The sequence below is a fragment of the Benincasa hispida genome, chromosome 3 (genome assembly GCF_027475165.1).
Source record: "Benincasa hispida cultivar pf3 chromosome 3, pf3_genome.v1.1, whole genome shotgun sequence".
NCBI classification, from domain to species: Eukaryota; Viridiplantae; Streptophyta; class Magnoliopsida; order Cucurbitales; family Cucurbitaceae; genus Benincasa; species Benincasa hispida.
This window is the reverse complement of record NC_143480.1, coordinates 55,956,209-55,969,709: the sequence shown is the minus strand read 5'-3', so window position 1 is coordinate 55,969,709 and position 13,501 is coordinate 55,956,209. Positions and strand designations below refer to the sequence as shown.

Genomic DNA, 13,501 nt, shown 5'->3' with positions numbered 1-13,501 from the left:
CGATCATCCTTGATTTTCCCAACAATTTTATTCCCATATTTTTTTATTCTCAAGCATCCTTAATTCCTAAACAAACGGTCCCTTAAACTTTAAACAATTACATTATATTATTATCCATTAACCTTTTAAAAAAAAAATGTTCTTTGCGGTTAGTATGGTCAATTTGTTTCATATAAATACTCATTTTTTTTCCATTTGTCTAACTCTTGAACCACTTTTCTCAGTAATCATACCCCAAAATTTGAAGTTAAAACATATAAAAATTCCACAAAATTCCACAGTCCCAAAATAAAAATCCCTTCTTTTGAAATTCAACAAAACGATGAATTGCCAAATACGGAAAGAGCCAAGATGCATGGATTTCTTAACTAACAAGTCTATTTGAACTGAAAAAAGCAAAAAGAAACAAGGTGAAGACAAGGAAAAGGACAGAAAAGAGAGCCTCATTTACCTAATAAAACTACATGAACACAAATAACATTATATTTGACTTATCACTGCAACTGCTATTTTATGTACTTTGGAAAGTTTTGTACAATAAGTTTAAAGAGAAAAAAAACTATTTAAGTTTAGGAACAGATATACAATTTGATTGATATGTACCTAAAGGGCCTAAAATCACAAAACCTAATATGGTAATGGTGCTGCCATGGGCCAACAACAATAGGGTATGAAACCCTCTGGTAATTTACATTTAACATAAATAACAACAGAGGCAAAACAAAGCTTTTTCCATTTACCAGGTAACGTATGAAGACTAAGCCACATGATCCGATGAGCGATAGATCTCGTCGACATAACATGCACGCACGTAAACTGCATTAACGAGTGAGCTGTGAGTCCGGCCATAAAACATATAGACCACTGCTCCAATCGCAAACCAGACAGAAACCCGAATCCAAGTTGCGAGTCTGAAAGTTGGATTTGAAAGGGAAAGAGTTGAAAGTGTATAGATCAGTAGAAAATTTCTCAGAGGTTGATTTGAACAGTAAGTTCACAGCTCAATACTCACCCAAGATCAATCAGCAAGTAGGAATTTATAAGAATGCAAGCAACTGGTAAGAAAGGTACAAATGGGCAAGCAAAACCTGAGAGAGAGTGACAACACAGTTGAGTAGGATCAACATAACATTGTCAATTATAGAAAAAATAAAATCATTTGGTAAGCAATTCCTTTTCATATTCAACTATAATTTGCATCATTATAGTCCACTCGACCTGACTACGATTTTTCTTTCAGTATACTTTCATTTGCAATGGAAGCCTTTACTATAAATCAATGTGGTTTTGGCTTGAACAGTACCAATGAGGTCCAAGAACAGAGACTACACAATCAACAAATAACAATCATTTCACGTGGTGTTATTAGCAAGTAATTGAATTCAAGTTTTTATTTTACTAATCTTTTGGGTAAGAAACCATAGTTTGATGGAGAGAAATGAAAGATTATATAAGAATAAAAAAGAACAGGACCCAACAAAAAAAGGAGCATAACCCTCACTACAGAAAAGGACTTCAATCCAAAAGAACAAAATGAAGCTCATAATTACGAGAAGGCCTGGTGACTAACACCCACAACTCATAAGGAGGCGTTAAATGCAGTCACCTCCCAGTGTTCCATGTGAGCCTAAGAAGCACGGACACTTTAGTTTGTCTAGCGTGTCCGTGTCTGACGCTTGTCAGACATTTGGACACTCCGACGCTTGTTGGATATGTATAGGACGCTTGTTAGTACAACAAATGTGTTAGACATGCATAGAACCCTTGTTGAATATACAGACTTAACACATATATACCAATAATAATAAATTGAATGTGAAATACATCAAACTATGCATCAACCCATTTACCTGAAATTTTCTTAGATATATATTTTTGAAAATGTATATTTGAATAAACGTGTCCTTCCCATGTTTGTGTTCTAGATTTTTAAAAAATGACGCGTCGCCATGTCCGTATGGTGTTGTATCCGTATCGGTGTTTCTTAGACGTGAGCTTTTCGACTTGATTCATAGTTAGAATCAAACTATAGATCGATGAAATATAGATGAATCCATTCACTCTCAGATAAATAATTATGACGTCATAACAGTATAAAATGATACAAACCTCCTCTATGGCCAAAGCTGTGTCTTGCATCATCTTGATCTAAAGAAGCCAACACAATCAGGCTACCAACTACAAGAACTCCACCAACTCCACATGAGGCGAAGCGAGGAATGCTGGTAACAGAAATCATTAGAACTGAATTCAAAATGGGATAAAAGAATTTTTTCAAATAGAAATTACACTTCAGCAGGGTGCAACCTTGCAAATGGAACAAAATACAAATGGAAAGATACTCGAGATGTTATTATCAAGTTGATAATGCCACAAGTTGGGAGGTGCAGATTAAGCAAGATACAAAAGACTAAAAAGGATAAACATAAATGGATGGAACTAAGCCACAGCTAACACAATTCTTGAAAGTGGAAGACAGCCCTGGTATTCTCGTTCTGGGACGTAGAAATGAATGTCATGAACTATTCACTTTTTTTCTTTCCAAATATCTCCAAGCATAGTTTTGAATTTCTTTATTTATCTATAATTCAACAGCAGTATGCATATTTTTTATTATCCAACGGATTTTTTGGTCAATGAAAACTATTTTATGTAGTGAGTAACAATTCTAGTTGTTTGCCATTAGAATTGTTGCTTCGGTAGTTTATATCATCCATACACGAACTAAGATTTCAATTCTTCCATGTTTTTCTCGTAGTATATTGTTCCATGGAGCTAAGACGAAGAAACCAGTGCTCATATGATCCATTAAAAGAGTTAGACAGAAGATAGTTATCTTCAATCATTGTTAAAATATGGAAATACTTTATCAGCTGCATGACCATAAAAAATAATCATCTTGCTCGTATATTTTAGGCAGCACATCATTTCTTTCTTTTCCTATTTCCTTGATCAATTCTATATACTTTGTAGATGCTATGAACGTACTTCATTCTAATGTAAGTCATCTTAGGACTCACTTTGAGGCAGCAATTTACTTGGTGAATAAGGAAAGAGAGAGTATTTACAAGCTGGCATGGCAACAATATTTGAACGACCAGCTATTTCGTATTTCATGAAGTTGGGCCAATGAGTCTAATCAAAAGAATTAGTGTGTACAAAAACTAATGGCATATGAATTGAAAAACAAAAAACGTAGGTTTCTAAAAGTTGATCACCTGGGGAGATACTTAGCTGAAGCTGTGAATGTAACTATTAGAATTCCTATACAGACAAGTGCAATAGCCCAACCAGCAGTTTTTCGCCTCTGCTCTTCTGCATTCATTTTAAATTTGCATTGAAGGTGTCAACTTTATAGCTCCGACAAAGAAAAGGTTAGCAACATAAGTAGTTACTGAGTTCTCAAGCCAAGTGAATTACATGAAACTAGGGTATTGATTTCCATTTGTTGGATCTTCCTCATATTTCAAGCTCACAAGTGAGGAAGAGTGTTAGATGATATGATATTAAGTTTGCCTTCACCCATCAGCTTAAGCTTTTGGATTAATTGGAGATTTAATACGACTATATTTGCCTTACCCAAAATGATAACCATCAGTTAACACAATCCCCTCCCCAGCTAAAGCTAATTAAAAGTCAGTAGTTCAATTTCCCTAATTATTCCTCCTACCTAGCATAACCATTTACAATCCGGGGATTAACAGATTATTGATGGAAAAAATCCCTAGCTTTAATGCTAAAATGAATACTCTAATTCTATCTTAAATCATAACATCTAAAAGCTTAAGCCATTAAAGAAAAGGTTAAAATTAGTCTTTGCAACAGTTAGTGATGCTTTAAAAGTGAATTTAAAGTCCTTCCATTGTGCCTAGCAGCATGTCACATTACTGCAAAATAAGTACTAAGGTTATGTTCAATCTTTATGCATATATTCTTTCACTTACAAACAGGCTGTTTCTTATAAAAGTACTAAGGAAAATTTTCACCAAGAAGTAGAGAGAGCAGTCATTCTAACCTCTAGATACTTCTCTCTCAATAAGAGGGTAACTGAGCATGCTGTTTTCCTCATCGCTTGAATCTTGAATATTAGTCTCACCAAAACCAGATGAATCTCCATGGACATTGCTATCAGTTTTCTGACTCTCACCATCTAACTGTGATAATGTTGAGTTGATAGCCTCTTGAAGTGAAGATGGAAGTGGGGACTCATGTGGTGGAACATATCTGAGTATCAGAACTGATATTGCAACAGTAGTAAATGCAAGAAGTGTTCCCACACTAACCTGTAATCCACGGAAGAAGCATATAAGAAAAGAAGATGGGATTAGAATCTCAATGTATTCTATCTATAGCATCGCCAGCTTATATGAAAATCCCGACTTACCATTCCTGCCAACTGTGAAACATCCATAAAGAAGGCCAGAACTGCTGCAAAGAGACCTGTTATAATGGTGCCCTTTACTGGAACTTGAGTGTGTTTATTGATGTCTGCAAAAATAGAGGGTAACAATCCATCTCTAGCCATGGCCATTAGAATCCGGGGCTGGAAAATAAATGCATCAAAAAGTTTAATTTATTATTCGGGGCAGATTTCTTTCTCACCAAAGGAGTGTGAAATTTAGCCATTAAATAGATCATATTAACATTAAAGAAAGCAATGCATCCCAACAGGGTGCCTGGTGTGAGGGCTTGGGATGTTTGGAGAGATCCTAGTTCAAGCTCAAGAGTGAAAATTTAACAACTTATCTCCCAAACATGGCCATGCAAACGCAAGGAGTGGACCCCAATTCCCCAGTAGTAATAATAATAGAATAATATTGATTGATTAAATGGAAAAACAAATATATATTATATAGTATTGCCACAATCGCCAGCAAGTAACCACCTTAAAAAATCTACCATCTTCAAGAAACGAATAACCGTACCAACAAACTGACCAGTTGCCAATATCAACGATAAACCATGAACCATGATTGCCTTACTATCTAGCGTGGACAATATTTTTTTTTTTTTTATAGAACTTACCTGAGGAAGAATTGAACCTAATAAGCTAGCAAAAAGTGCAGTCACTGCCCCAACTGTAATTATGTACCTAAGAATGAAAATGCTAGCTTTTAAAAGGAATACTGAAAATAAAAATAAAAAATAAAAAATAAGCGGAAGTGGAAGTGGAACAAGCAGACTCCTATGAATTTCCCTCAATTTAAAGAATCCTCACATGGCCCATTGCACACCATAGCTAGCAAATGCAGAGGAGATAGGGGTGTCTGGATCCAAGGCATAATATGGTACCAAGCCAACGATCACCATGGAAACGAGCATATACAAAATGCTACAGACAAGCATAGTGAGTCCTATGCCAAGGGGCAAATCTCGCTGAGGATTCTTCATCTGTCAATTTAAAAGTTAAAATAGTGATGAAATGCTAGAAATCGATCAAGTAGTGGTGTAGACTCAAAATCTTGGAGAAAATCTCGAAGTAGAGTATTATTGATTAGAGAGAAATGTAGACAAACCCTTTAAATAAACCCAAAGGGAAATGATTGTTTTACACATAACTACCTAACTAATCCTAATCCTAAAACCCCTTTAAATAGACCCCAAAGGGAAAGAGTGTTTTCACGCCTAAACTAAAAAGAAAACAAATTAAAATTGTAAATTAATATAAATGGAAATTACAGAATATTCCCAAAATGCCCCTACATCAAGTAGACCAAATGAAACAGAATTTCTAAAATCCCTATTTTGTCAGTGTTTAAATCCTTATCCATAATCCCTTCCTCATGATCTTAAGTGAGAATGACATTGTCAACATAAATTATAAATGAGGTCATTTTCCCTTTTTAGGACAATAAACATACGACCCAGAGAGATAATGTTATCGAGTATAAAATTTATCTTTGCCAACCTTTTTGTAACATTTGGTAAGAATATCATCCATGCATCATCAATATGCATATAAAAGATATTCCATGGAATTAATTTCAAGCGCAGGGAAAAAAGGACTGAAACAGTCTCTGTTTTTTTCCACCTGTGACAAGCTGCTAAAACTCACATCTATTTCCAATAAAAATTAATCATGGAACATCCTTTACAACTTTCAATATATTAGTTTAAAAATTACCTCCTCAGCAGTGCTAGTAATTGAATCAAATCCGATATATGAAAAGAAAACTACTGCAGACCCAGCAAACATTCCATTCACACCAAAGGGAAAGTACCTACAAGAACATGAGAAAGCCGAAACTAAGGGACATGTGTTCTAAGAAAAATTTATTCACAAACAAATAGTTTCCTTTACCCATTTGGAAGTTCATAACCAACCCATCCATCTCTGAAACCCAGATATCCACCGACTATAGCAATGAAAAGCAAAGCACAGACATTTATGGTTGTGACTATCGTTTGAGCCAATGAACTCTGAAAAATAACCCTTGTACTTCACAATGAGGGAACTTACAAGTTAAAGACCAAATGTGATAGGAAAAAAAATTCATGGATCTACTAAAAACACCTTCTTTATCCCAATGCACAAAAGTGCAGTAACAATGAAGATTAAGATTGCTGCACATGGATCAACGACAATATCAAGTCCAGGGATGGTAATACGGGCCAAAAAAGCAGGTAATTTATCCTGACCTCCCAAAAACAGTGCCTGAAATGAACAGAAACAGTAGCATCAACAGAAATTGAGCAAGTGAGCACCATAAACATCCCATGCATGACAAAAGCTTATGAGGAAGAGACAGAATAAATGAAGAAAATATTTTTCCTTGAAGCCCATATTTTACTTTAATCATCAGCCAACATGACCAAGTGACTAATGATTTATTTATCCCAGCTCCCACATCATTTATTTATTTTCAATTTGTCCCCTCTCCAGTTGTCTGAGACAAGATTGGACAATTATTGGAACTTCATATGACATATAGTACGTATTGGCCATGTGATTTTCCTGACACTGAATCTTGTTAAAACATAAAATAAGCGGTCTTGTTTCTTATTCAGTATGGAGGCTAATATAGGTTTCAGCGAGTTCCAACTTCCAGATAGTGATAGAACAAGCAACTAACATAGTTTGCAGGTTGAGCTTGAGAATGCATCTTTTAGCTCCTTCTTTCACATTTAGAATAGGAAACAGTGAGCTCGCTATCATTATCTATTTAAGATGTTAGCTTCCAATAGCAATTGCAACAGACCATTGCTAAAGAGAAGTGGAAAGATGAGCACCAGAATAAGGGGAAAAAAGGAAAATCTAAATAGTGATAGAGCAATCTTCAAGAAATATTCAGTTCAACAGCATTATTCAAAATTTTCAACTGCCTAGTTTTCGTGGCAGATTCATAAATAGATTTTGCTCAGTAATCCTGGTTTCCACTAAAAGCCCAAAGGATATGCATCCAATCTGAGTCCAACCTTTCTTGGTTTGGGTAAAACCCCTGAATACTAAAAGGTTGATCCATTTAGCTTCTTCTCAATCGATGAGTCGCCTCTGAATCTTCATATCCCTAAACAGACTATTTTTAATTTCAATAAACTAAATAAAGGAAGCTTTTTTTTTTTATTTTAGCCTGGCATTGGTTGAAGCATACGAGAATGGAAATCTAAGTATCTCAACTCAATCACATTCGTCTTAAAATGTAAACAGAGTGCCTGTTAAACAGGTTTCAGAAAATAGAGGAAAACACCAAAGGCTTGTACTGTTACCTTTCATCACCCTATTAACAGGCTAGCTGAAATGTCCAACCTCATCTTAATAGCATGGCCTCATTGCCTGAAGCAGAGGGCTCCATATGGTACCTTCCAGTGCTTATCAGGGTTGTCGAACTTTAAAAGATATATTTTTTTAATTTTATTATATTATTTTTTTAATTCAACACCATGTAGGAGTTGAGATTTCAACCCCTAACCTTTTGATCAAGGATATAATACTTTAACCAATTGTGTCATGCTCAAGTTGGCAGTTTTATATTTATTATTATTCAAGAAAAATATTCCCCGAAAGTTCCATAATCTTGTAAATTCATGCTACTAGTAGTCCAGTCTCAAGTTTAAGAGCATGAGTGTCAATAAATGTAAGAAGTTTTTACGATACCAGATTGGGAGTTATGCCACGAGCCACCGTAGAACCACCAATTGTCCATTCCAAAATCAGAGCCCAACCAACCAACCAAGCAACTCTGAGAGTAATCAACCACACACATTAACAATGTTGCAAATATGCTGCTAGCTGCTTACAGGCAGGAAAAAAATCACACACACAAAGATCTTTTATTCCTTATTCAAAACAAAACACATTATTTCAGATTAATAGTAAAAGAGAAGTCCCATTGTCCTTCAATAATTAGCTTGCCTTGATAGACACAATTATTTCAAACTACTTTGGGTTGGCCTATGGTTAAGGAGGCAAGTTAAAGAGAAGTAAATGGGAACCTTGGGTTGTGGTCGTGGACAGTGTTTTAAAAAGCCCTCTCGGGCGCGTGCAGGCCCAAGACGCAAGTCTAGCGCCTCGCCTTGGAAAAGTGAGGCTCACAAAATAAGGCACGCTTCAGGCGCTCCAAGGATCAAAGCCCTACACCTTGGGGCTTTTCAATTATTTTTAAAAAATAGTAATAATTAAGGGTTTTCCTTCATTATTAATAAAAAGAATCAAGTTTACCAAACCTAAATGCAAAATTTCTTGTGTTTGGGGTCCCTTTATCCATATTTCCACTTCAATTATACTCTCTCTTTTTAATGTAATATTTTTATATATAGTGCGCCTCACAAAATAAAGTCTATGCCTTTTTGTGCACCTTGCGCCTAGGCTCCAGAGGGTCATTGAGCCTTAGTGCGCCTTGGGGCATTTAAAAACACTGGTTGTGGACTCAAACCTAGAATAGATATTAAAATTCTGAATTTTCTAACAACCAAATGTTCTAGAGACAAGTAGTTTTCCTGTGAAATTGGTGAATCAATGTGTAAGCTAGCTCGGATATTAATGCCATTATAAAATTTGATTTTACTATTTCTTTTTGCAGTGATAAAATACTGTCATACCCTTCTCCAACACATATGTATGTATAGTGATAGGCACTCCCAGCAGATGGGCACCGACATGCAAGCTCTGCATAACAAAATGCTGAGAGTGCAGCAGCTACCCCAGCAATAAAGAAAGATATGGTAAGAGAGGGTCCCGCGTGCTCTCTGGCAACTGTTCCAACCAAAATATACACTCCAGCTCCAATTGTAGCTCCAACTCCTGCGGAGGAGGCAAAGCAATCATCACACATCATAACCCTTTTAGTTTAACCAACCAAAAATAATAGGCACCCAATAGACAGGGAAGAATTTGTATGTTCTGAGATATGATAGACACATTCAAATAACAAAATCAAGCATTGAGCTATGTCATTTGGGTCTGGAGTTTTCCTGAAGGTTTTATTCAAAGAAGATTCTTTTGGTGCAAAGTGGCAAATAGCATCTATGGCAAGTTGAATCCCTTGTTTTGATTAAGTTTGGCATTGGCAGCTGCCTTTGGGTTACATTTTCTCTCTTTAGTCGGTTTTAAAGGTTGATGAAGTGATGGTTTTTCAGCTTCTATTGAGGCCATAAGAGGGTAAAAGAATGGTTGTTCACCATATTCTGTGTAGCTGGAGTTGAAGTCAAGCCTGTTTTCCGGTTTCAATATCTTTTGTTTGAGTGCTGTTTCTCCAAGGATCCAATGATTTTTTCAAGCATAGGCCTTAGCTTGATCATTTCGAAGTTGCCATAGTTAAAGCTTCTTCTTTTTAAAACTCTTTTTCTTATCCATTCACAGAATAATCTTAAGACTTATGCTCAACCAGGAATGTATTTATATTTCCCCAATTTAATTATCTTATATTGTTCTATGTATTGTTCTAAGTATTCTTGGCAAGTTCTTGTTTTTCGTTTCCTTATATTTTGAGCATTAGCCTTTTTTCATTTATTTAATTAAAAGTTTTGTTTCCTTTTTCTTATACATAACTGACATCAGAAAACTCATAGGCTTGCCTTTACAACATAAGCAGCTTAATTCCCAATGACATTGCTCAATTTCAAAACATGGTAAGCTTAATTTCAAAACATGGTAACCCATATGTCCTAGGAAAAGAAGAAGCTAAAACAGAAGAAAAATTCAAACAACCATTGAACGTGACTCCTGCTCAATCCACCCCAGAAGAAGCAAATTACAGAAAGCAGAAACATGAGAAGCCCAAAAACTCACCAATGGCAACAAGGTCAAGTGCAGATAATTTCTTAGCAAGTTGACGATGATTCTCCCTTGTTACATTCTCAGAATCTACCTGTTTTCTCCTAACCAAACTTTCAAAAACACCAGATAACCTTCTTCCATAACCAACATCCGAATCCCTCGAACTCTGGTTACGAACCAGCATATTATTCACAAAGCGAGATGGCAAAACTAGCGGTTTTTATCACTGTTCTTTAAAAGCCATCTCCATTTTTCATCAAAAATCCAAATGGGTGTCAGAAATAATTGATAATCAGATTGTGTTTATCTTCACTCTTCCCAATATAACACCATACCCCTTCTATCCCATAATCCCATTATACCTAACAGACCATACTCTAAAATTTTGATACAAAATTTGGAAGAAGCTTATCTGCTTTGATTGAAACTTGAAACTGGGACACCTTCTTTCACGGTTCTAAGAACTTCAATGGCTGGCCCTCCTTGTTCAGATTCTGTGTTTCGTTCGATTTGCGGCAAACGAATAATTGGAATTAGAATATCAAAAATGGCATCGGGATTAGTTTAGTAGTAGATAGATTTTCCATTTTCGTCAGCAATTGCATACAAGGTTGGATTTTCCATTCCCGTCCTCAATTTGATTGCTTGGGAACGAAAGAAAAATGATGGATTCTAATCGTTTCAAATCTTTCATCTATAAAAAGGCCATTAATCTTTGGGCCAAAAGATTTTCTTTAATTTTCATTTTCCCTTTTGTTTTCAGGATTTTTTTTCCCTTTGTCAGAATAACACACACTTTTTGGAAATTTTTAGACACGTTTTAAATTTTTAAATACGTGGAATGATTAAATAATTTCTTATTTGTTAGTGTATGCTTTAAAAGAAATAAGTTTAATTTTTCATAGATTGAATGATATATTTTAGTGATTTTAAAATAGGAGTTATTACATTTTTAATGGTTAGATTACCAGTTTAATATTTGAACTTCATGTTTGAATCTCGTAACTCTTCGAACTTTAAATTTTATATCAAATAAGTTTTAAATATATTCAACATTTTTTAGAATTTACACCAAGCGAAGAAAAGGATCGAGAGTTTTTCAATTATTACTTGTAGAATTGGAACATTGGTGGATGTAGAGGAAATGAGAATGTCGACTTGAGTAATACAACATTTGTGAAAATAATGAGTTTATTATACATAAAATTGAATTTTGTGTTTCATAGAGCACTGAACTTCTCATAATATGTCCAATAATTCATGAATTTTTTTTTTAATGTGGAATAGGTCAATGATTTATTAGACACCAAAATTATTTGAAAATTAATTATACATATAATGAAAATTTATAGATTTAGGACTACACTTTTTTAACTCGATGTTCTTATTAGAAAAAAAAAATTAAAGTTCAATAATCAATTAGTGTACGAAAATTTACAGTTTATTAATACACTCAATATGATATTCTCTTTTTTTTTTTCCCTTTTGTGGTGCAAAATATGTAGGGTATAAAATTCGATCCTTCAACCTCTTTATGGAGGGTATATATTTTATATTTGTTGAGTTATGTTCATGCTAGCCTCAATATAACATTCTTTCCCTTAGACAATAAAGGGAATATCATAAATGTGTTTGAAACACAATATTTGATTTGAACCCAATAAGTTCATGAATTTTAAAAGATGTTGAATATTGAGGGTTGCCCCAAGTATGCTCGAAAAATCTATAGGCAAATTCTACCACAAGGGAAATTAAGAGGCAGTATGGGAAACCATACATCCCAAAAGGAAAAAGTTAGACTCTCGAATTATGGGCCAACCAGTCAAGCCAAAGGAATTATATTGATTGTGAAATGACCAAGTCGGGCTTGGTTCTGGCGCCTTGTAACCTTCAGGGTCGCAATCACTCTCAAGTCGTGGGTGTTACACATAACCACAAGAGAGTGTCAAACAACCTTGAAAGAGGAGAAGTAAGTAAACTCAAAAGAAAAATTGTAATCCTATTCTATGTGTTTAGCTGAAGGAAACACTCCCTCTACTAACTTAAACAACAGAGCGTGGACAGCTCGACACCACATTAGTGCAAATATTCTCATGTAAGTTAGTTTGGACGATGAGGTCGAATTAGAGGAATAGGTTGGCATAACATACAAGACCAGCAACGTGTGGGAATTTCTCAAGCCAATAAATTGAGGACGTATTAAATACAAAATAAAAAGTTGATGAATCAATGATAAACATTTTAGGAACTTTATAGATTAAAAGAAATCATTTATAATTTATAAACACGGGTTAAAATTGGTAGACCTATTAAACACAAAAAAATCAAGAAACTTAATATATAATTGAACCCAAAAAGAATTAGAGTTGATTTCAGTGTCTTTTGATATGTTCAATTTTATTCTATGGATCCTTTTTCTTTACAATTGTTCAAATTGAAGAAAAGTATAGAATATATAGATCAAAATGGATGGATATAAAGTGGACAAGTATTGAGAGATTTGTACTATATATATTAAGTAGTCTTCAATTCTAATTTGCTCACTTCGACAGACTTGACAAACAAGAAAGGGAAAGAAAATGAATTTCAAATAGAATTTTGGGATTCGTGACAGATTTAGCTTATTTAGAAATTATTGATTTACAACCAGACGGATCTAGAAATTTTGTTGAGATGGATTTTCCTTAAAATTTAAGAAAAAAAATAATCAATTATAAAATTCATAAATTAGTTAAAGGTGTAACGCTACGAATTTAGGAGGTCAAAATAAATAAACCGACATCACATCAGAATAAGAGAGTTTCTAAGGATGAAAGTATGGTTAAGAAAGGGTAAAGGGTTAAAAGAATTGAAAGTTATTGTATATATCAACAAGATGTACATTCTTTTCGGTGGCTCAATCATAGGAACTCTAAAGCTAAACATGCTTAATTTGAAGCAATTTTATGTTGGATGACCTTTTGGAAATTTTTCTAGGAAACATGTAAGGGGACAAAGTATGTTAAAAAGATTCTTGTTGGTTTGTGCAGATAGTCCTCGCTCTTAGAAAGAGTTCATAACAAGCAAGAAGCAAGAATAACGTTGTCAGATTGCAGGAGAATGTTAGGGTCATAAAGTGTCGAATCCAAATTTTGAATCTTGGTCCAAATTTTGGGCTTGGGACGTTATAGAACGATTATTTTAGTGCATCACAATTATTCTCTACGAGATTTTATATTATGAAATTTTGTCAAATTTTGTTTAACAATTTCATTACCTATCTTGTCAAATAATTGTTTCTTCAAT

At 34.5% G+C, this 13,501-nt stretch overlaps 1 protein-coding gene across 1 annotated transcript; it reads right to left on the bottom strand.

Annotated features, from left to right (window-relative positions):
• Window positions 1-467: 467 nt before the first annotated feature.
• On the bottom strand, window positions 468-10,977 carry LOC120074708 (cationic amino acid transporter 4, vacuolar-like). Its single transcript, XM_039027927.2, has 14 exons — window positions 10,229-10,977; window positions 9,040-9,241; window positions 8,096-8,180; window positions 6,515-6,655; window positions 6,302-6,420; window positions 6,125-6,221; window positions 5,219-5,391; window positions 5,026-5,092; window positions 4,385-4,543; window positions 4,016-4,283; window positions 3,219-3,315; window positions 2,110-2,222; window positions 1,013-1,088; window positions 468-911 (listed from the first exon to the last, which is right to left on the bottom strand). Exons 1-14 carry the CDS (start codon window positions 10,398-10,400, stop codon window positions 758-760), a joined length of 1,923 nt encoding a protein of 640 aa, XP_038883855.1. The 5' UTR covers window positions 10,401-10,977; the 3' UTR covers window positions 468-757.
• Window positions 10,978-13,501: the final 2,524 nt, after the last annotated feature.